Raw genomic sequence first — 24,364 nt, 5'->3', positions numbered from 1 at the left:
AGGTCGATGCTTCGAATGTTTCCAAACAAGGCATACGTTCCATATATGTCCTAAGCGAGCCTCAACATCCTCAGAGCAACCTTCTGCTCCCACGACACACAGATCCCCAGGGCCACCTCCGACTAAGAGGGCTAGACCCGCTATTGGACTAGTCCCTCTATGGCATACGCCTTGAGAGGACCAATGAATTGTGTCAAGCATATGGCAAAGTCAACAACTTGAAAGCCCTTATTTTCTTTGACCTCGAAGCTACAGAAACTTCATCCATCCAAAATTCTTGAAGAAGATTCACTTTGATTATGATGCAGAGGGTGGAGAAATTGAAGCTGAGCTAGCCACGGGGCAAACTCAAAAAGTGGTACCGCTCATTGGTGCTCTTCCAGTGACTATACAAGATTATCATGGAAAAGCCGATTTCCACATTATGAAGTAAGGTAATTGCGACGTTCTCCTGGGCATCCCCTAGCACGACAAGAACAATGCGACTCTGTAACAGACTTGGACACTCCAAGTCAAGAATCAACCGCGACAGCACCAAATAACCACTTCAAAACAATTCACAGATCACAATAGATTTGCACTGGCCCGGCGGAGTTCCGTGCCTAGAGATATTGGCCCCAAAGACTGGCGCCCCTTTCGGTTTTTTTTTTTGTATTAATCAATCATCAAAGTACAAGAGAGCGGTTAGGGTTAGAACCGATAAATCATGGTCTAAGATCCGAATGAATGTTGAATGTCATGTGATGTCCTGTGACGTTTGGTGATGTCCTGTGATGTCGTGTGATGTGACTGTCGATTTTGTACATGTGCTAGATGTGTGTTCCTAGTACGTAGGTACTAACAGTCAGTGTTTGCTAAGACGGTTTATGGCTTTTGTCGGTTTTGCAGGCGTAATCGCGGTCGATTACAATGCTTTCAAGAGGGGGGTATGTCACAAAGTGATGACGTAGCGGACAGTAGAAACCCTAATTTTTGCCAGAAACCCTAATTTCTGGAAATCGTGGAGGCTATTAAAAAAAAAATTTGGAAAATGATGAGCGACGCAAATTTTGTTTTTTTTTATTAAAAAAAGAGAAAAAGACTCTCTAAGAGAGAGAGAGAACTGATGCTTTTTATTTTAAAAGCTTTTGGGGCTCTGTGTTTGGGCATCCCTTGTAACCTTTAAATTAGTGGTGAGGGCCTCACTTCTCAAGGCATCTGGACACAGAGTCTGAGAGTGAAACCCTAACCACTCTCTTGTACTTTGATGATTGATTAATATAAAAAGAAATACCGAAAGGGGCGCCAGTCTTTGAGGCCAATATCTCTAGGCACGGAACTCCGCCGAGCCAGTGCAAATCTATTGTGATCTGTGAATTGTTTTGAAGTGGTTATTTGGTGCTGTCCCGGTTGATTCTAGACTTGGAGTGTCCAAGTCTGTTACAGACTCTCCAGGTTCGGAACCGAACCATCACCGTGATGCAGAAGGGCAAGCCGGTTGTCCGAACAAAGCCCTCAATGACCTCTCTAGTCCACACACGCAAAACTGATGATGTGGTAGCTGTACAGACGCTCCGCGTTTTGCACTGACTGATGATGTGGCAGTTGTACGGACTTCCGCAAATCGCATTGGCAGCTTTTTGTCATTGCTTTTGGACCAGAAGCTTTTGAGTTTTGAAGGCTTTTCATGTAAACTGCTTTTGGGACCTAGGGCCTTTAAATATGTGCTAAGGGCTCATTCTCTGGCATGCTTCCTAGAGAAGGTGCAGAGTCTAGAGTACAGGCTTGTACTATGTTGATGCAATATAAAGAAATACCCAAAGGGGCGCCAAGGTTTGGGGCCAATACTCTCTGGGGTGGAATTCTACCACTCCCTGTCACGTGTTCTCTCTCTCTCTCTCTCTCTCTCTCTCTCTCTCTCTCTCTCTCTCTCTCTCTCTCTCAGTTCAGTTATTATTGAAGTGCTAAAAGTCTGTTCAGTCTGTTCTTTTCTATTGGCACGTGGCGCCCATCTTGTGACATGTGCACAAAGATGAGCAAGCACTTGAATGAAGATGGATTCACAGGGAACTTTGAGGAAAAATAGTTGCTTTTTGAGAAAGCACGTCGCTTTTTGGGAAAGATGATTTCCCACGAGGAAGTCTATGTCTACAATGCATCTGTGTATGTGATTGCATCCAGGGATGCCTGGGAAGTGTGGTGCAAGCATTGTTTTCAGCTTATAAGGTTTTATTGAGTTTTTAACAGGTTCATACCATTTTATTTAGAGGAGGCCGGCCGCCCACTTAATAAGTGGGCAGCCATATTATAAATAAAGCACTAGAAAAATTGGGCGCCTCCCCTTGGCCAAAAACAGCCAGCGTAATGTTTTTTGATAGGGGGCAGCAGCCAGCGGAAAAGAAATGCCGAAATGCTGCAGCGCAGGAAGAGAGAATGCCAGCGTTTGCAAGGAGAAACAGCCAGCGCTAGCAATGGAGGAGGGGCTGTCGCAGATTTCCGCCATGAAGTTGATGTTGCCGGTGATGCCCATGGCTGCCCCGAGTGTACAAGATGTCGTCAAGACCCAGAGGGCGAGTTCCATCACGAAGAAGTCCCTACAAAAGGAGATTCCATCGCGACAAGCTGCTGTTTTTCTCTGTTTTCAGCCCGTAAACGTCGTACACGGGGCTGATTTACGAGAACAAACCCAAGAACACACCTCTTCTGTGTGTAGGATTGGAAGAGAGAATCCTTTGTGTCGAGATCTCTTCCGGGAAATTGCTTTTCGGAGAACCGAGTTGCGTTCCGAATGTCGAGACTTTGAAGGTAACGTTTTTCGTGTTATGTTCTCTAAGTATTTGTTTGCACGTGTACTTTTTTTTGCGAGGGAGTAGACCCACGGGTAGACTCTCGAGTTGGGATCCAGAGGAGGAACCAGAGCCAGACCTGCAAGGAGGAACCAAAGCCAGATCCGCCCAAGGGTTTCGCACCCTAAATTTGGGAGTAGACCCACGGGTAGACTCTCGAGTTGGGATCCGGAAGTTGAGATTCCCAAGGAAGGACTCCGTGTCCAAGATAGCAATGCTATTCTGCAAGAAGAGGACTATAGGAACAGAGTCGGAAAAGAGTTGCAGGGATGTCATGCCCTGAGTCTGGAGGTGAGATCCAAAGGCGGGAACCTTGATTCTCGAGGATTCGGAATAAGGAACGGAAGTTCCTTGGAATAGGGTTTTGCCCTAGGAATAGGAAGCCGAGGCTTCCAAGAACCATCAAGTCTTATTCTAAAACGAACGTGGTAATACGTTCAATTCAAGTGCTTGTATAGACTTCTCCCCAGTAATAAAGATACTTTTACAAGGGGGGGACCAGTCCATCTTCTGGTCCCGAGTATAGTGTCAATCTTCTCACTCTCTCTCTCTCTATCTACTTCTCTCTATATCCTCTGGCTTCAGTATTAAGTGATAAATTCTATTTATCCGAGTATAATTTTATATTGTTACGCGCTCTTGTTTGTGACATAGGTACAGCTTGTCCACATGCACATAGGATTAGATCTCTCTCTCTCTCTCTCTCTCATCAAGTTCAGTGATTTTGCAGTTTCTGTTCGTGTGTTGCGATTGATTTCTTGCTTGGAGTGTCCAAGCCTGTAACATAGTTATACAAAGTGGGCAAAAGGAGAACAAGAAAACCAGGAAATCAAGATAAGGACTTGCCATACAACTCAGCCCAGCAAAGGATATCAAAGTTCACATCTCAAAATTCTTGGAACACCCGAACCAATAACCACAAAAGTGAACATAGGAAGCATGCACATTGGAAGTTTCGCACGGAGACCATAAACAAACACAGAGTGCTGAAAAACCTACCAAGAGGAGGAGCCCACCAAGCACGAGTCACTGCTAATGGAGCACATATGGAAGGCCAAAATGTGTATAATAGTAATAAACACCAAAACTAGTAAACAAGGAAAACAAAGAACCAGAGGACAAAAGAAATAAGAACACTCACCCACACCTGGCAAGACAGGCAATACACACCCACCCTTGCACCCACACCCCGACTCACACTCTGAAGTGTCCCAGGTCGCACGTGTGCAAACCAGCACACACACAATCACAGTAAGCAAGGAAAATCCTAGAGCCAACAAAGGGAAAAGCAGAAAGAGGAAATTGAAAAAAAAAAAGGGTTAAGGGGGGGGTTAATAGAAGGTTTCCTGGCCACCTACAACGGAAAGGACCTCTGAAAGGGATAGGCACTAGGCACCTCAAAGAGCAGAACCTAATACTCAATGATCTCCAAAGACAGCAATGGCCATCATTTGGTGAAGGTGGCACAATCAGGAGCCTTAAATGAGCATCCGCTATCATCAACAGTCAAAGGCCAACCAAAGAGGACAAAGAGCTGATGACTCCGATGCACTAGAACATCATATGTGCGATCACTAATTCAGGCATACATGCTTTCACAGATGCCATGCACTGCACAGATAAAGTCCATGCAAGCACGTACCAGATAACATGAAGTCACATAAACTGTGTAGAACAGGTCTTCGGATTTAATTGAGGCCAAAAGAAGAGAGCCGGTAACAACTTCCAACCATAAGCATGAGTGCTCCGATGTCATCCGACTGTTATGCCAGGTCGAGTGTATTATCCAACCATCAGGTCTTGGGATAAGATCCAACCATTGCAAAGAGTCGGAATTTCAAAGTGATCCGTTTGCCCAGGTCCAATATGGTAATGATCCATTGTCACACAGCAACTCTTATCCTTGGATGAGATCCAAGAAGTGGAGTGACTTTCCTTGTATCTGTTATTGCTAACTTTGCTTCAATTTGTGTCCCAGGGTTGTTGAAGTCGATTCCAAATCCTTTGACGAAGTCAAAAAAGAGGACGCTCTCTAAGGCTCCAGGATCAAAGAATATCAAAGAAGCATGTCCTTGATTTTTGCTTTATGCTCTGCATAATTCTTTAGCTGAGTCATGCACGGACACACTAAAGGCATCCCGATTCGAGGCTTCTTAGGTGGAATTGCTCGAGTGTTGATTCCTCAAAGCATAAAAGGCATCATGGTATAGTATGAACACTCTGAAAACGTCCATAGATACGTACTTGCTTGGATAAACAATACTCTTGCAAACTATGGAGCGCAATCTAAAGGATAGGGACTCTTCACAAATAACTGCCCTACCAGTCATTCATGAACTGCAATCAGTGTGCCTATTAAACTTTGTGTTTTCTATGAATTGCTCATGCACGAGCACATGTAACTTGGCGTGCACACACAAAAAATGTGTCTTTCATACTAGCAAAATCTAAACCAAATGCACCCCACCACGCCCACACATGCAAAATTTTAACCACATCATTAATAATCTGGTTATAGCATATGATAGCAGAATGTCATGTTGTGAAAAGCATGGACAATTGAAGAGATAATCTCATTACCCTAGTTCAAGAGTGACATTAAACTCCTTCGAGCCAGATTGCTGTCTTGTCAAATCTACACCACCTTCACTTGAAGGATCTGATGATTCCATTCTGTGTCGCTTTGACTCCAAATCCGCAATCTGCAAATGTTGCACATATATAACAGCTTACTATAGAAAGATGTGCACGAAAGAAATAAGAGAAATAACCCTAACATTTTGGCTTGGGCCAGGAGTAAATACACAAGAGAAAGTGCACGAAAGAAATAATAAGAGAAATAACCCTAGCACAGGAGTAAATACACAAGAGAGACTTCTTGCAATTGAATTCTACGCCACTTGACTGCACCAATGCAGTTTGTACATTTATAATCTAGGAATGCAATTTACAAGTAGCAAGACCGCTGTTGTCGGAGATTTGCACCAGCTGAGGGAAATGTGCACCTTTGAGACCCCCCCTTCCCTCCCCCCCCCAACCCCCTTTCCTTCCCTCCCTCTGACTCCAATAGCGCGTGCATAGGCAATGTCCTGCTTAATGGCATCTGCAAAGAGGCCATCGTCAAACTCTTATGAAAACATTTACTCGCCATGCTTGCAAGCTTTTCAATCCTGTTCTCTCTCTCTCTCTCTCTCTCTCTCTCTCTCTCTCTCTCTCCAAACAGCCCGAGTCGGCGGGAGCAGAAGCTTTACCTCCAATTGTTTTAGAGACCCTCTGCTGCCGTGGCACCTCGTCTGCCCATCACCGCCAGGCTCCGTTAAGTCATTCCTACCTACATGAAATTTGAAGAGGAGAGAGCCTCAGAAGCCTTTAAATTAACCCTTCAATTTCTCTTTTTCGGGGGGAGTGGGGGTGGGCTCGTACTACACCATCATAGTGTCCACGAGCAAAAAGTTTAGGAGACAATCCGTGGTTTGCAATAGGCCTAAAAACTTAGAGAATCTAAACATGGAAAATTTCCAAGATCCTTGGAGAATTTTATCTGTTTTTTTCATTTGTAATTTTATCAAGAACAGAAGACCTAAAGAAACAAGCTAGTGCACTCAAATTGGTAATGTGCCGGCCCAAAAGAAACATAATGAAAGGAAGGCCAACATCATTAGAGAGAGAAAGATCAATAAGAGAAGGAAAAAAAGGCAGAGACGTTATTTGAGCTTTGTGTTAAAATTTCAATCGAGGTAATGATGTGGATGTCTTACTCATATCAAAATTAGAGGATTTTTAAAAAAATAAAGCGTTGCTAGGAGGTGTTCTATTAACTTTTATATAGAGGGGTGGGACACCTTCTCATCTGCACTTTTAGATGGTGATATGGATATCAATAAGAATAAAAGGCTTTCCTAATGGCTCTAAAAACAATAAAAGGCTTTCCTAAAGGCTCTACTACTGCCACCCCCTTCTGGCTGGATCTTCATTTTATTCAAGATTCCTCTGCGAATCTCATTCTCCGCCTCCCAACGACCTCACCCTTTAAAAGAGCTTAGCCAAGAATCGATCTCAAACCCTCTAAAGCGTGCGGCGAAATCTGCCACCAAGGCTAAACACAAGCGTCGGCAGCTGATGTTGCAACTGCTGGTCATTCGTAAATTTAAAACGGGGGGGGGCGGGGGGGGGGGGACCTTTCTTCTACTCTTTTTCTTCAAAGAGTGCATCACCTGCTGTCTGCACGAAATAGAAAAATGCATTGAAGAGAAATATCCTCATTTATATCCGCTTCTCTCTCTCTCTCTCTCTCTCTCTCTCTCTCTCTCTCTCTCTCTCTCTCGCGCGCGCGCGCGCATGCACGATATCTACAATCTAGTCTTCCCTCAACGTAAAGCTCAAAAATGCCATGGCGATGGGGCCTTGCCCTCTGCGTCACTATGCTCTAGACCTCTACGGCTGCCCACCTACCTACCACTACCCTCTCTGCCTACCTCACCTGCTACATCCATTGCAGATGCTATCGGGCTTGAACTCTGCAACGTTTGTGCAGTCTCGCCCCTGCAACACCGCTTGCAAGCTGTCTCTTTTTCCAAATCTTCTTTCCCACCCTGACCTCGCCCTTCTACCTTGATGGAATTCGGAGAGAGAGAGAGAGAGAGAGAGACTACTGCATGCAAGAGAGGGGAAAGAAAATCATGCTGACCTACACGTGGCTTCCCTCCCGCCTTCTTCCCAGTGATCCTCCTATTCCCACCCTTCCCTTTTCCATTTCAAACTAATGAACGACTTTTCAAATTTTCTCCAACGGGTAACCCCTACTGCCGGCTCTAATGGCTTGAAAACGCTAGAGGAAAGAAAATTTTTAAAAAAAACACAAATGCAAAAGATTCGACCATCTCTATTTATATGGACACAAAAAATCTTTTGACTTTCCACCTGCGTGGTCTTTTCATTTCCTAAACTCGCACTTCACTTATTCACTCAAGATGTTTTGAAAGAATTTTTAATTTTTCGAGATTGGGGAGGAGACCTAATTGCAATAAACTAAAACATCAAAAAATACTTGAGATAGGAGGTTAGGAACCCCATTGGTTCCCATGCATTATGCAGGGCATTGAAGCAAAAGAATATGCACAGTTCACATGATGATGATTGGTTATTGCATGAAATTTCCCTCATTTTTGAAGTATCACATACAATATATATACCAAGATGAATCCAAGATAAGCACAAATTTACCCTTAACAGAAAGTCCAAGGTATAGACTCAAGGTTCCAATATACACTCCCATACATGACCCACACCCCACACACACACGAGGATACATCAATACAAAGATCTGTGTACTAAGTTTCTATCGTAACTCCCCTCCCCCTTCCCTCAAACTCCAATAGCTCGTGCATTGACAATGTCCTGCTTAATGGCATGCCTACAAGCTTCTCTCTCTCTCTCTCTCTCTCTCTCTCTCTCTGTGAGAGGCTCACGTAAGCTCTCCTTGATGCCAAGTCGTACCTCTGTCTGCAACCTTGAGTTGGGCGTAGAAGATTCACCTTCGTTTGTTTGCAAGTTAGAAACCCTAAAGACTGGTCTGCTTCTTTGAAATCCGTGTGTGATGTTTCCTATTGCTAAGGGCTCGTGCATGCTAAACTACGAGCTATGAGGTCATGGCCTCGTGTGACCCGCCTCTTAAAGATTTAAAAAAGAGAGAGGCCAAGTGTTAACTACCGGCGAGTTGGTAAGGTTGGAGGGCGGCACCATCATGAGCCCATGATGGGGATTCGGGAAGTGGTGAAACAACTCGGGGTGTGTGTGTGTGTGTGTGTGTGTGTGTGTGTGTGTGTGTGTGTGTGAGAGTGAGCGAGCGAGCTAATAGAAGCTCGATTTACTGCTAGCTCGCCATAGCACCTCACTAGCTCACCATGTAATACTGGTATTAGATCTCGCTTCATTCTCAATTGATGCCTTTTGCTGCCCCTACACCCCAACTCTTTCGGAGCCTGCACGTCAACGCATCAATCGACAGCTAGCCTATAAAAAATTTATGGGCAACCCATCCATGTTCCCACCATGGCCAACCTTGTAAGTTCCCCAAACAAACTCAACTACTAGGGTAATAGTAGGGTAATAGTAAAGGGCTTTATGACAGTCAACAAGGGAAAAGGTAGCTCCATAACTGAAGACCAGAAGCTGACGTTTGAAGTAAAGTACGACAAGGTGGCATCAATAGCGAACGAGAGCATTAAGTGGCTCTCTAATCAGACAGACCTCAAAGGTTGCAAGGCTAGATGGGTTGAAATCCTTCAAGAATTTGATTATGAGCTAAGGTATCGAAAAGGGAAATACAATACAGTAGCAAATTCCCTTTGTAGGATGCCTATGATGTATGAGTTAAGTCTTACTCATTTTGCAAGTAATTTACACAAATCAATCAAAGGAAAATGTCAAGATGATCTTGATATGGGAAACCACTTTTAAAAGGATCCAAATGAAGAGGTTCCCAATAACATTGAAGCATCAATGGATACTCAAGATAGATTCAGGTGCAAGAATTTTGCCATAAATGATGGTTATCTGCTCTACAAGGATAGTGTGTGTGTTCCAAGGGATCAAGAATTAAGATACTCTCTGAGTGTCATAATAGCCCTAGTGCGGGACACCTAGGTATTAATGAGACTTATAGTCTTATTAAAAGACAGTTTTATTAGTCAAGAATACTTAAGGAAGTCCTTGACTATGTTACAAATTACAGTAAATGTCAGATCAATAAACCTGAAAGGTTAAAGATCGGAGGTCTTCTCCACTCATTAGACATTCCTTCAGAGAAATGGGAAAGAATCTCTATAAATTTCATCATCGCATTACCTAAAACACAAAGGGGGCACTCTGTGTGGGTAAATCGAGCTTCCCTCAACTCTCTCTCTCTTAAATCTTTAAATGGCGGTTCACACGAGGCCATGACCTCATAGCTCGCATTGTAGCATGCCTGTGTCCCTAGCAATTGGATACGTCGCATTCCTTCCCCCTTAAGAATTTTGGTCCTCAAAAATTCCATTGGAAGGAATAATCCTAAAGTTAGGGAACCTTTTCCGAAGAGAGCTTACTCGCTCCCATGTAGAACTCTCTATAGAAGAATCTTTTTACTTGACTACACATTCTTTATATATTACATGTCTAGTTCTCTTTTGTCGAGTGTCTAGTATTTTCTCAGGCTCATGAGGAAGAGACTTAGTATCTATGAGTACCATAATTTGATGATCTGGAATTTGGAATCCCCCAAGTCTTTTCTTAAGCCTATTAACATAAAAAAACGTGGATGTCTCTTGTCGTTGGAGCTTGTAAGCTCTCTCCCCTATGTTCTTAAGTATCGTGTATGGTCCACAATACATAGGAGATAAACTGTGGACATACTCTACGTCTCATAGTTTTTTATTTTTCACGCACTTTACGATAAACTTGTTTTCCTTCGTCAAAGGTAAGAGGTCTCCTACGAGGATCAACATAGGCCCTAGCTTTATCTTGGACTGTCTAATGTTGCTTTGAGCAAGTTTAAGCATATATGTCTTCTAGGAAATCTTTAGCTGTCCAACCCTTCTCCTTTTGCAATCCTACCGCATAGGGAGCTCTGGGTTGAAATCCATACATTAACATGAATGGACTATACCCCATGGAAGAGTGTCTGGCCCTGTTATATGCAAACTCTACTATAGGTAAGTACTCTTCCCAATTAATTTGTCTTTTATTGACATATGCGCTTAGTATATCTTATAGGATTTGGTTAACACTTTCACTTTGACCATTTGTTTGAGGATGATCAGTTGTACTCATGTAAAGCTTGGCCTCAAGTCTAACAATAATAGCTCTCAAAGGTGCCTATTAAATTTTATATCCCGATTAGAAACAATGTTTCCAGGTAGATCATAGGGTTGGTATAGATGCTCAACAAACTAGCTCACCATGTAATACCGTGGCATCTCATTTGCTTCTATGCAAGGAAAGTCATGGCACCTCATATGCTTCTATGCAAGGAAAGTCGTGGCACCTCGTCTACTTGTCACCTTTGTTTGTAGCCAACACCCCTCCCTTCGATAGCCATAGCCTAGTGTAATCCTACCTACAAAATTTGAGATTTCTTTTGAAATCTGAAATTTGAGGCAATTAAAACCTTCAAATTTAGAGAAGTTTATTGTAAAAGCCTTTAAATATAGTCAATTTACCCCTTCAATTTCTCATGTGCAAATATTTCAAGTTTTAGAGTACTAGACTAGCCATCCCTTGCAATGGCACATTCAAAAATCAATGCAAGAAAGTTTCAAGAGAAAATTGTACAAATTTTATTTGCACTTGCTTGCAAGCGCCTAGGTATAGTGTTCACGAGCAAAAAGTTTAGGGGACAATCCCTCTCGCAATAGGCTGAAAAACTTGGAGAATCGAAACATGGGCAATTTTTGAGATAAATTGTTATATTGAATGTGGTTTTTTCACCTTCCAATGAAAGTGGTGTTGGGTTTCAATACACTTAGGTTTTTTTCGAAAACTCCAAAACCTTGTAAATTTGCAAAATTCTATGAGTACTTTTGATTTGAATGTTCACCAGAACAAAATTTTGCCAAATAGGATTTTTTGTTAGGAAGTGGGAGAGAAAGAGAGACCATGAAACAACAATAGTACACATTTGTAGCAAGAAGGTATTTTATCTGTCTCTTTGTTTGAGAAAATTTTGCAACTGCTCATCTGAAATTTTATCAAGAATGGAAAACCTAAAGAAACAAGCTCGTGAAGCACCTACCACTCAAATTGATAATTTGTCGGACATAAGAAATTGAAAGGAAGGCCAAAATCTTTAGAGAGAGGAAAATCAATAAGAGGACGAAAGGCAGCGAAGTTATTCAAGCTCCGCATTAAAGTTTAAATCGGCTTAATGATGTTGATGTCTGACTCCTATCAAAATTAGAGGATTTTTTTAGTGTTGCCAGGAGGTGTTCTATTATAACTTCTATAGAAAGGGGTGGACAGCTTCTCATCTGCACTTTTAGATGGTAATATGGATATGCCTCCCTCAATAAATGCAATAAATTAAAACATCAAAAAATACTTGCGATGGGAGGTTGGGAACCCCATTGGTTCCAATGTACTATGCAAGGCATTAAAGCAAAAGGATATGCCATAATGAGAAAAGTCCAAGGTATAGACTCATGGTAGTCAACCACAAGACAATATGACCATCAGCTACACCCCACTCACACATGAGCATACATCAATACAAAGATCTACGTACTGAGTATCTAGCAAACTCTAGAGATGCACAACAAACTAGCCATAATGAAGCCTAGCACTAAAAGAAGCATTAAATAGGAAAAATTAGCATAAAACTTATTACATACAATATATCTATTGAGTATATCAGTCAAGGAGTGGAGCTCGTGACCTAAAGAGCAAAGAGTGTTTAACCCATGCAAATATATTCAATCAAGCAATTATGTACTAGAAGTTTAACATCCAACATTCCACAGGGCACAATTTTTTCTCAACTCTTCAAAAAATGATGGACATCAAATTCCATCCGTGCTATCATTCGATAACAGCATTTCAAGGACGCAAAATGCCAAACAGCAATATTAATGCGTAATGGAGGTGTATGGTTGAACCTTCAAAGGTTACCTAGAAGAAGATGACAAGAATGACATACAATGAAGTGTGATTTTACTTAATTTTAAATATTTACCTACATGTTTTTAAGTTAAAACAACTAACTTATTTAATCTTTTCTTTATTTTCTTTTCTTTTTTCAACACACCAGAGGGCCCACAGGGGGAGGTGCTTATCCCTTCCAAATATTAGCCATGTTACATGGTCGGGCAAGGGCCACGTACCATCGGGCAAGAGCCACGCGTCGTCGCATAGGCCACCATGGCCACCTAATTGATGCACCACGTGCTAGGAACGACAGAGAGAACCAGCTAGGAATCTCCTCCTTGGGTGACAACTAAAGTACATGATTTAAAGATAAGTACAACTAACTTTCATATTCTTTTCTTTTAATTAGTATTAGTATAATATTGAAAATAGAAAAGGAAGCAAGGATGGCACAATTGTCAGTGAGGATGGTTTGGAAGAATTGGACACCACCACCACCAACAATAAGCAAAAACGAATTCAGCTACTCTTATGGAGGATACTGATGGTGACAACCAGAATAATGCACAATCCTAATTACATGAAGCTGTAATGATGATGTACCAAAAAATAGGAATGATTTTTCCAATTGTTTGCAAGAAAATCTTGAGAGGTTGATGCATTATAGAATAAATTTAGTTTTTTTCAAGAATTTTAAGTTCGATATTGGTCAATAGCTTTTGTATTTGATAAAAATACTTTATAGTTGAAATTAGTGAATCAAAATATTGTCATTTCTTATTCCAAGAAACAATGGAAAATCATGAGATTGTGGAGTGATAAGTAGCATTGCTACCATTTGATGATAATTCGGCAAAAAAGCTTGTAAGAGTATTTAGTGGAAATTTAGAAACGACTGTGTGGATCGAGTGTTGATGAAACAACATCATTGGGCAAGCTTATTAGTAGATCTTTTGGGATATAGAGGTTCTTAGTAGAGACTTCTCAAATAAATATATCAGATACACATAGCCTTCTGCTCAAGAAGAGCAAGTAAACAAATGTCTAAAGAAATTGCAATTTTAAAGAGACATATATAGATTGAATGCCATGTAATGAATAGTTTGCCAAATATCTAAATTTGAGCTAACATGAAAAGTTTAAATGTTTTCCATGATTGAATGTATTGAAAGCATAGTTACCTATCAAAAGCCTCCTTGAAGAAATGGGGCTTTTTATTTTTTTGCAGTAATTTTGCAGATACATTAAAAAAAAAAACAATTCAGAGACAAAAGAGTGACTAAAAAATAAATAAGAAAAATCAAATTAACAATATCTTTGAGGTACCTTAAGTCTTAGCATGGTATTTTCTGCAAGTAAGAGGTGTTCCTGCACAAAGACAACAACCCGAAGAATTAAAACTTCAGGTTTGATCACGTACCAATGTACCTCTTGTGACTCAATGAAATTGGATTACATCTAAAATTCCATAACTATGAAAATCCTATTGGATGAAGACTCAAATACTCAACAACCAAAGTTAAAAGACCCTTACTTTTAGAAATCTGTTAAGGGGGGCAGAAATGTTCTTGATTGTTGAAATGGTGGTCTTAACAATTTTTTCAAGGAGGAAGATCGATAAGAAAATGACACCTCAAAATGAAACACTTTTGGAGCAAGAAAAAGCTCCATTATGGGATGAACTCGTATTCAAACTAAAGAAATTTAGAGAAAACCACAATCTTTCTAGAAACAATGGGTGCTAGTTACCAAAGCAACCAATCTCTCCTTACCCGGCCCCTAGGGCACTCAAGTTGATTTACATACAGATGTTAATGCTAGAAGTCTTTAATGAGACCAAGAATATTTTTTGCAACCAACAGAATACTTTTTATTGGTTTTTTTAAAATATATTTTTGCCAACAGAGCAAGAAGTGAAGAAAACACACACAAACAGAAACAGAGAAAATTCCTAATTACAAATCACCTCCATTGCTGAATTCGATTCAAAGAACGTCTCAAAAGTTGCGTATTACCTTCTTAGCCATCTCTTGGGCATGAAGCTGAAAGCATTCCACCTGATGCATGTGTACAAAGAGCACGTCGATACTCTTTCACCATAAAAAAGGTTTAATGAGGTTAGATTTGAAATATTGACAGGCAAACCTTCTTTTCTTTGATTTTATTGATTGCGACACAAAGTCTTGATTCTAGTATTTCAAGATCCTTAAGTTGGAAACATGTCAGATTCTCACCCATTACATAACTGCAAAAGAAGTACCAAGCACAATTATGACTTATAAAAATATAAGTTAAGTATGAAGTAATATAAGCCTTTTGAGGTATACCTTTGTTGCAATTGCAGAAAATCGATTTGTTTCTTTAGGAGGACAGCTTCATGCTTCCAAAACTTCAAACAGAAGGAGAGCCTCTTCTTATGAATACGACTAAATCAAGAGTGTGAACAGTTATATAGCCTATGGTTATGGAAAACGCAAAGCAAGGGTGTTTACAAAACCATGCTGCCCAAACCATGGCGGTGACTACGGTGAGGTTTAAAATAGCAGGCAAGTCTTCAAATCCATGGTGACACACCACCAAACTCAAAAACATGTCAAAATGGACTAAAACTTCTTTCAACACAAACATGGAAGAGCCCAAATAAATTAATTATTGTCAAATGTTGGGTGGCACTCTAGTATGTGACCTACGTAAGTCTCAAGAGCGAACATATGTGTGAACCATGCACCCATGCACACGCTTTTTAATTATTCCATGCACGGACATAAACATGAGCATAAAAACATGGATCCATGATATCTTCTTAGTGTAGGAGGTGTGTGAGACATCAAGGTGAGCTACAAGGCCATCATGTGTTGCAAATGATAGTCGTGATATGATCCTCATCACGTAAAGGCAATCTCCTCAACTTCTTTAGTCTAGTTAAAAGATGTTCCTTTACTTTAGGAAGGGGAGAGAGAGAGAGAGAGAGAGAGAGAGAGATGAAATGAAATGAAATGTTATATTAACGTGTTCAAAAGGCCAAAGTGACCTATGAGACCAAAAAGTTACAATGTGGTGATTCTGATACAAGGTTTGAGTAACAAAGATAAAAAGGGTGTTGAAAAAAAGGGGGTACTACTATAGAATCCTATCAAGACAAAAAAATGTGGGTGTATCCTCAAAAAGGGCTAAATCGATCCATCATCGCTCGTTGGCGGATCTCATCAATCTCCTCCATAGTTAATAGTCTGACCTTGCGTCATGCATGTCTCATAAATCTGTGCTGTCAATTCCGGCCTTGAGAACAATCGGCTCTCGTAGGCAATGACATGGCCTTCTTGCATTGAGACCGCACCCAGACTACAACCACAAGCATCACAATATACTTCAAATGACTTTTGCAAGTCCGGCAAAGTCAAAACCGGTCCCGTAGTCAATTTCTCTTTCAAAGCCTGAAAGGTAGTCACCTCAGTCAATCACCTCAGTGGGTCCCCACGAGAAAGGGACTTCTTTCTGTGTCAAGATATGCAAAGGGGAAGCAACCTCTGCAAACTTTCTAATGAATCGCTTGTAGTACGAACACAATTCCAAGAAGCTTTTAACTTCATAGACATTCTTCAAATCAGGCCAATCACGGATAGTCTCTATCTTGGCCGGGTCTATCTGCACTCCCACTGCTGAGACAATGTGTCCCAAAAAGTGTATCTCTGGTAGGAAAAATTCATTTTTCTTTGCATTAATCACCAACTTGTGATCTCGTAATGCCTGAAAGACCTGAAGTAGATGTTCTCTATGTTATGCCTCATCCTTGGAGAAAACAATGATGTCGTCAAAGAAAGTGCCAACAAATAGTCTGTACTCTCGAAAAATCATGTCCATCATCCGGTTAAATGTCACAAGAGCATTGGTTAGGCCAAAAGGCATCACCAAAAACTCAAATAACCCAAAAGTCGTCCGAAAGACTGTCTTGTAGACATCTCTCGGCGCGGATTCGGATCTGATGATATCCACTTTTCAAGTCGATCCTTCTAAAGCACGAGGATCCCTGAAGTCGGTCAAGTATATCATCGATTCTAGGAATCGGAAATCTGTCCTTGATGGTGATTTTGTTGAGAGCTCTACAATCCATGCACATTCTCCAAGATCCGTCTTTCTTCAAAACCAACAACACTGGAGAGCAGTATGGTGAAGTACTAGGCTGAACAAGATCCTTTTCCAAGAGGTCTTTCACTTGATTTCTTCATTCTGGGCTCGGCATACACGATAACATGGCCGGTTCGGTGGTGTGCTTCCAGGTATCAGATCAATGGTATGATCTTCAAGACGAGTGGGTGGTAACTCGCCTAGCAGGCCCTCTGAGAAGCAATCGGCATGAGTGTGGAGAAAATCTTGGCGTTCTTTATCAAGTTCAGACATATTTCGCCTATCCTCATCAATCAACTCTTTCAAAAAAATCGAGTAAACAAACAGATTGGATTTCTTTAATTTTGAAATGGACGAAGCTGATACAATAGGGAGAGACTCGCCCTTAAGTTTTACATCTAGTACAATAGTTCTGCCCTTCTCTTTAGTCAAAGTCGCTTTTCTCGCCCGATAGTCGAGAATGGCGTTGTTCTTGTGGTACCAGGGAATTCCCAAGAGGACATCACAACCCACCAAAGGCATTATGTAAAAGTACTCATGTCCCAAATACCCCTGACAATGCAACCAAAGTTTGGTTATGACAAGTGTAATGGCTACGTCCCTGTCGGGTGCCGCTAGAACTGCCTCTGCAAGTGGTCCCATCCGATCGGGAGTGATCTCGAGCCGCGCCACCAATTCCGGTGAAATGGGGTTGGCCTTGGCTCCTGCATCAAAAAAGATCAGGGCTTCTTGGTCTTTTACTTTGCTCCAAGCTCGACAAAGTTCTGTACTCTCGTCCATCGTGTTGGGATCAGTACCCACAGAATCTGGAACCAGTCCTATTTTCATCTTGCCTTTTCTTCCACGTTCCTCAGCTGCTCTTGAACTCTCAGGCCTCTCATCGTCCATGACGTTCTGTTCTTTTTGTGCCTTTTTCGAGCACTTAGCGGAGATATGCCCAGTTTCCCCGCATCCAAAGCACTTCCCCTCCTTGTTTCCCCGCATCCAAAGCACTTCCCCTCCTTGATGTAGAGAGCTCACTCCTGAGGAGTGAGTTTGGGTCGTGCATCCTTTTCTTTCTTTTCTTGGTTGCTTTTCCTCTTTCTACTTTCATTTTTCGAAGTTTGTTCGGTCCGTTGCGTCATGATTTCATCTATGGGGTAGGTCAAACTGCCTGAGTGAATAGCAAAACCCATTTCGAATGACTCATCAACTCCTAAATGGAAGTTGACTTTTGTTCTAAGCAGTGATCTCGGAACTCTGTAGGAAGATCCAAGGTAAACCGCTCAATCTGTTCTTTGAACGAGATCTTCTTAAATGAAGAGGCGGGTAGAAAAGAGCTCCAAGAATCTCTCGCAATAAGCGTCCACTGTATCCTTCTTGGTCGTCCGAAGATGGTTCCAAGCAATTCGTATGTCGCGTTCATACTCTCAAGTCAGCCAAGAAGAAATAAAAAGCCTTCTGAATTTCAATCATTTAATTGACGTTGTCTTGTTTAATAGAAGCGTGGACCACCCAGTTCGAGCATTCCCCTTGAAGTAAGAGGCAGCTCTTTGAATCTTGGAGTGCTCTGAGTAACGCCCTCCAGAGAAAGCTATGTCAAACTGCTGTACAAAAGACAAAGCCTTCGAAGCATCTCTATAACGAGAAAATGTGTCAAATTCTATTGACTGTCCACCTTTCTTAAACTCTCTAACTTTCTTGCTTTTATCTTCCAGAAAGTCATACTGGTTGGCTTTATAAAAATTCTTCTTCTTTGTGTTCGCAGAGCGTATATGTCCAGACACTTAGATTAGATGCATATCCTCTGGTTGCACACAACATGATCATCAGCATTACCATCAGAACCCATCAGGAGCATTTTTACAATGCATAGACCTATTTTCCCTATTTTGACATTTTTCACTTATTATTTTTAAGTGACTTTTGTTGGAAAGTAAGTAGGGCAATTTTGCTAAGTTTGTATAAATAAAAACCTAGCGCTAGCACTTTCTCGCAGCAGGAGCACACGCTCAACAGGCAACTTCTCAGCAGAACCCCCGAGAGGCCTAGCGTTTTTGCTTCACAGCATCAACCTAGCGTTTTGGACCAGATTAGCCAACGTTTTTGGATCTTGCAGATTCCTGGCGATAGCAAGAAGCAGATCAGCCCTAGTGTTAGCAGATTTCCACAGCAGGACAGTTTTCAGCCCTAGCGTTTATGGTTTGCAGATCAACCTCAGCGTTTTTGCAGATCTTCGCAACGGAATCAGTCCTAGACTCAGCGTTTTCAGTTTTCAGCAGTCAGTTTCCGCAGTAGAACCCCCAAATCTCGCAAATCTCACCTTCCCGCAGTAGATCCTCGCCACACGGTCAGATCCATCGAAGTTTGCAGTTTCAACCCGGAAAACGCAGATTTCAGCATCTGCGTTTTCAGGGCGTCGTCGTCGCAACGTAGTCATCGCCGTCGTCATCGACATAGAGTCAGAATTCAACAGATAAAGATTTGCAGATTTCAGCCCTTAGCATTTTCAGATTTCAGCCCGTCTCGTCGTCGTCGACATCGTCGACAAGTCTAAGCATTGTAGAAATTTGTTGCAATCATAAGTAGACCGCTCTCGCCATAGAAAGTGGGGCCTTCGGAGGAGGGTTTTACAACGTCTCTGATGTCATATTCTCTTCTCTATCTCTTAGTCTCATGCACCTTCACGCACAGTGTCCATTCACTTTGTTTCTGTCCATTGCACTCTCTCACTAAAGGAACGGAAGGCTCTCCCTTCCGTAAGTAAAAGGAAACCTTGAGCACAGTTCGGAGCAAAGTTCAACATTCACTTCCGCTGCACCTTACATATCATCCTATCAGTATTCTAAAATCTCAACAAGAAATTAGTGACTTTATTCAATCTAGGCAATCTGTGACAAAGGAGTAGAGTGACTCTCCTCTTGTGCAATCCGCACCACACCAGATTCAACCTGTTGATTCATTGATAACTTTTGGCATAGACACTGCTCACATTCCAAAGGCTTAAAGGTACAACTCTCTTTGAAGAGAATTTCTCCTCCTCCATCCACTTGCATCGAGGGACAAAAAATTCCGTTGATCAAATTATCTAGTGAACCTAGCTTACCTTCCTTTTCTTTTCTTGTGCCTTCTGACCTGTTGGTAGCCTTGTTGGGCTTCCCTGTCCTTGGCATGTCAGTACACTATCAACTAATCCCCTCTCTTTTCCAGAATCCTCTAATCAGGTTCCCTTAGTTCGTCGACACCCTCGGATGCGCGACCATCTAATTCCCTTACAACTCCAAAATACAGTGATGAGCTTTCATCCGGTTCTCCCAATTCACTCTCTGCACTCAAAGACTCGTCCTGTTGAGGTGGATTCTGATATCTCCGTAGGAAAAGTCAATGTATTCCAAATCCTTGCTTAGCATGTCCATAAGTCTTTGAATAGAGTGCGACTTCTGTTTAATGACAATATTGTCGAATCTCTTTCAGCAAACCACAACAAAACCGCTCAATCTAGTCCCTCAAAGTAATATTCCGGAACGAGAACGTTAGCAAATAAGTATCCCAAAACCTCTGGCAGCAATCATCCAACGTGTCTTTCTTAATCATCCTCAGATGATGCCATGTCGTGATGACATCTTCTTCATATTCGTCTGATATCCAGATTGACGTAAAAGTTCTCTTGAATTTTACCCACGCTGTAGATGCTTCTCTGCGTGCCGTAGATGCTTCTCTGCGTAACAACACAGTAGACCACCATATCTGGGCATTTCTTTTTAAGTAAGATGCCGCCCTTCGCATCTTTGAGCGTTCCGAAAACTGACTTGCTGACTAGGCGATGTCAAACTCCTGTATAAACTCAAGGGCTCGATGGGTGTCTTAATAGCCTGAAAACGTGTCAAACCTGACGGCTTGACTCCATCCTTGAACTCCTCGGTCTTCTTGCTCGTTTGTTCACTATCAAGGACGAGCTCTCCTTCTTCGAACTACTAGATAGCTTCTCATGCCTTCTATACTTTTTGCTTTTCTTACTTTTTCTCCAGTTCTTCCGCCTTTTCTCATCCTTACTAGAACTAGAGGATGACGAACTGTCAAAACTTTCTAAAGACGAAGAAAAATCGGGGTCATCCTCGAAACGAACATGTTTCTTGGACCTACTTGTTACCTTGAAAGTCGACTTCCGGTCTGCCGATTTCCTCTCCGTATTTGGTGAAATAGCTCTCTATTCACCCGATTCATTGCAAGAATCTGTGTGCTACGAAAGAAGGGATCGGATCTTCTGTACAAGAAGAATCGTTGAAGCTCTGATACCATTGTAATAGACTTGGATACCCCAAGCCAATGATCCACAGCAATACACGTGAGAAAACTGCAAGCAACACACATGAGAAAACTGCAAACAACAAAATTAAACTTAAACAAGAGAGAGACTTCAATACCCCAAGCGATTGTAATAGACTTGAATATCCCAATCCATTGTGATAGATTTGGATACCCCAACTCCCAAGCCAAAGATCTACAACAACACACGTGAGAAAACTACAAACAATAGAGTTGAACTTGAATAAAGAGAGAGAGAGAGAGAGAGAGAACACAGAAGCGGCAAAATTCCGCTTCCACATGCACTCGTCCCAAAGACTTGTGACCAATTTCTTTATTATTGCTTCATAAAGATACAATGTCTAAGGGTCCTCTCTCCACAGTACTCCCACGCTAATCCACCTAACAGAAAGTACCTAGCTATGTATTTAAATATACAAGAGGGTCCATAGACAAAGCGCCTCCACAAGTTATGATCTCTAAAAGCTCTACATAGCACCCTCAGGGTAGTTTATAAAACACGAACATTTGTACATGCCACATCAATATCCTCCATAATTCGCGAGCTGTCCATGCGAAAGTGCCATATCAACAATATCTAATCATAAATGTTAAATTTGCCTATAATTTTCTAAGAGATTTAAAGAGACGTAATGTGAAACCCAGTTTCTTCGTGTTGATTGTTTTAGTTCTTCTTTATTGTCGCCAACATTCTTCCGAATAGGATCGTCCTAATGCTTTTGGCATGGTCCATGGTTACCTATGATTCTCTCACGTGCACATCTAACCCTACGTGTACGTGGACAAGCTACTTCATGACATGGGTTCAGTTCAGTTAGATTAGGAAGTGATCTGGCACTTTTGTGAGTCTGTTCACAGACTGTGCATGTCCAGACACTAGGAGTAGATGCATATCCTCTGGTTACACGCAGCATGCTCATCAGTATTACCATCAGAATCCATCAAGAGCATTTTCCAGTGCACAGAACCTATTTTTCCTATTTTTGACATTTTTCACTTATTATTTTTAAGTGACTTTTGTTGGGAACTACGTAGGGTAGATTAGCAAGTGAACTATATAAGAAAACCCTAGCACTAGCATTTCTGGCAGAAGAGGCAACAGGAACATTGTGTTCAACAGGCACCTTCTCACCAGGAACCCCTCGGGCAAGAGACCTACCGTTTTCAGCCGAGACAAAGTCAATGTTTTTTACCATTGCAAATCCTCCAGCATTTTGCATTGCAGATCAGCCCGTCGACAGCAAGACATAGCAGATCAACCATAGCGTTAGCAGATTTCTACCGCAAGACAGTTTTCAACCCTAGCGTTTTTGCATCAGCATAGCGTTTTACAAATTCACAGCGACGAAACACGAGAAGCACCAACATTTTCAGTTTTCAACAGTCAGACATCACAGAAGAAGTCCCAAACCTCGCAGATCTCACCTTCTCGCAGCAGATCCTCGCCGTACGGTCAGATCCAACGTAGTTTACAGTTTCATCCCAAAAAACACAGATTTCAACGTCTGCGTCTTCAACCGCGTCGTTGTCGTGTCGTCATCATCGACATCATCACCGACATAGAGTCAGAATTCAGCAGATAAAGATTTGCAGATTTCAGACCTTAGCATTTTCAAATTCCAGCTCGTCTCGTCGTCGTCGACAAGTCCAAGCATTGTAGAGATTTGTGCAATCAACAGTAGACCGCTCTCGCCATAGAGTGGGGCCTTTGGAGGAGGGTTTGACAACATTCTGGTGTCGTATTCTTCTCTCTCTATCTCTCAGTCTCAGCACCTTCACGCATAGTGTCTTACCACTTATTGTGATCACTTGCAATCTCTCATTAAAGGACAGAAGGCTCTCCCTTCCATAAGTAAAAGGAACTTGAGCACAGTTCGGAGCACTCATCTTGAGCAAAGCTCAACACTCACTTCCGCTACACCTTACATTGGTATCAGAGCTTTGGCAGTGTTCTGTATCACACAAGAAAAGAACCACATTTTATTTTTTTTCTTGTTGAGGTCGCACGTACCCAAGTCCTCTAGGGCGTGTCAATTTCTACTCGTGTTTTTGAAGAGTGATAGGAAACCCAAGAAGGAAGGGCTTGTCCAACCTCCCCTTGTGTCTCTTTTCACTCATTGAGAGCGGACCGTGCACTTAGCGATCGGTCAATCGACGTGAGGTGGGAAAAAGCAACCTTGGTGTGAGCGCAAGGCCGCCAAGGGGTGCGCCCGCGGAAAAGACAAGAACTCGGGTGAAGAGAAGATCCTTCTCTAACACAGATTGCAAGCTAAAGAAATAACCTCAAGACCCTCAAGAACCCAAGAACCAGAAGAATCCAAGTTCCTCGTGAACTTCAGAACCCAAGACTTCAGTGGATGGTCATCACCCACAGCGGAATGGATACTTCGCATAAAGGTGGTGAGCATGGGAGTGGCGAAAAAGATTTTTCCCCACCAGGAGGTTTTTCCGACCCTCCCCCTTTCCCATCTACGCCAAAGATTGCACCAGATCCTATGGCAGCTTTCTACAAGATAATGATGGACAGGAAGTTAGAACGCGAAGCAAGAAAAGCAGAAAGAATGATTGACTTTGAGCGTGAGCGCGAGCAAGCACGCTTGGAGGCCGCAAAAAGAAAAGCAGAAATACAACGTGAACATGAAAGAATGGCAGCCATAGAGCATGAACACAAAGAAAGGAAAGCCGCCTTGTTCCGATTCTTTTCTCAAGTGCAGGCACAGATGCAAGAGATTCGGAAAAGGAGACTCTCCATCTCTTCTTTTCCAAAGCATGACACATGATTTGTGTCATGGATGCTTAAGAGTCAGTCGTTGCCTGCATTATCGCCTATGTCATCGTCTACATCATCGCTAGAAGGCTCTAGAAGAATCTAGAAGATTCTAAAAGTTCTAAAAGTATCAAGGAGATTCTAGAAGTTTCTAGAAGCATGGAGAAGATTCCGAAAGAATCTAGAAGTTTCTAGAAAGCTCTAGAAAGTTGAAGAAGGTTCTAGAAGAACTAGAAGGATCAAGAAGCATGGAGAAGGATCAAGAAGTTGAAGAAGGTTCTAGAAGAACTAGAAGGATCAAGAAGTTTCTAGAAGCATGGAGAAGATTTCGGAAGAATCTAGAAGTTTTTGGAAAGTTCTAGAAGAACTAGAAGAATCAAGAAGGTTCTAGAAGCTTCTAACCTCCTCAAGAAGAACCTAGAAAGTCCTAACCTCCTCAAGCACTAGTATAAATAGGGGTCTTAGGCCACAAGGCCCTCAGTCTTGCCAACGCCAGTTGTGAGGCTCCTATGAGGAAATCCATCTTCTAGTTCTTATGTTCAAGTCTTGTCCATGCAATCAAGCCTAGTCTTGTACTCAAGTCATGTAATCCAAGTCTTGTATCTAGCTCTCTTAATAAAGTATTAAGTCTTATAATCAATATTAAGCTTATCATCAAGTCCAAGTTCTTGTACATTGTGAGCGCCTCCTCTTGCTCTCTTCTAGCTCTATACGCGCTCATAAC

General features: G+C 41.9%; 1 protein-coding gene across 4 annotated transcripts in view; it reads right to left on the bottom strand.

Moving 5' to 3' along the window:
- LOC147451907 (MADS-box transcription factor 23-like) overlaps positions 1 to 24,364 on the bottom strand; it is a 37,840-nt gene that overhangs the window by 5,186 nt on the left and 8,290 nt on the right. Inside the window, exons 3-8 of one of the 4 annotated variants that reach the window (XR_015188851.1) lie at positions 14,771 to 14,832; positions 14,589 to 14,688; positions 14,459 to 14,500; positions 13,770 to 13,811; positions 13,625 to 13,653; positions 5,406 to 5,527 (exon numbers count right to left, since the gene is read on the bottom strand). Coding sequence is in view for 2 of the 4 variants with exons in the window: in XM_086517792.1 (XP_086373918.1) it covers positions 5,406 to 5,527; positions 13,770 to 13,811; positions 14,459 to 14,500; positions 14,589 to 14,688; positions 14,771 to 14,832 (368 nt within the window). In the remaining 2 variants the exon portion in view is untranslated. Of the gene's footprint in view, positions 1 to 5,405; positions 5,528 to 6,076; positions 6,157 to 13,624; positions 13,654 to 13,769; positions 13,812 to 14,458; positions 14,501 to 14,588; positions 14,689 to 14,770; positions 14,833 to 24,364 lie in introns of those variants that run through there. The other 3 variants (XR_015188852.1, XM_086517793.1, XM_086517792.1) reach the window with 3 other exon arrangements.

Source organism: Adiantum capillus-veneris, chromosome 8 (assembly GCF_014529385.1).
Source record: "Adiantum capillus-veneris isolate H3 chromosome 8, ASM1452938v2, whole genome shotgun sequence".
Taxonomy (NCBI): domain Eukaryota; kingdom Viridiplantae; phylum Streptophyta; class Polypodiopsida; order Polypodiales; family Pteridaceae; genus Adiantum; species Adiantum capillus-veneris.
Note: the sequence above shows the minus strand (reverse complement) of the source record. Positions and strands in the feature narration are given on the sequence as shown.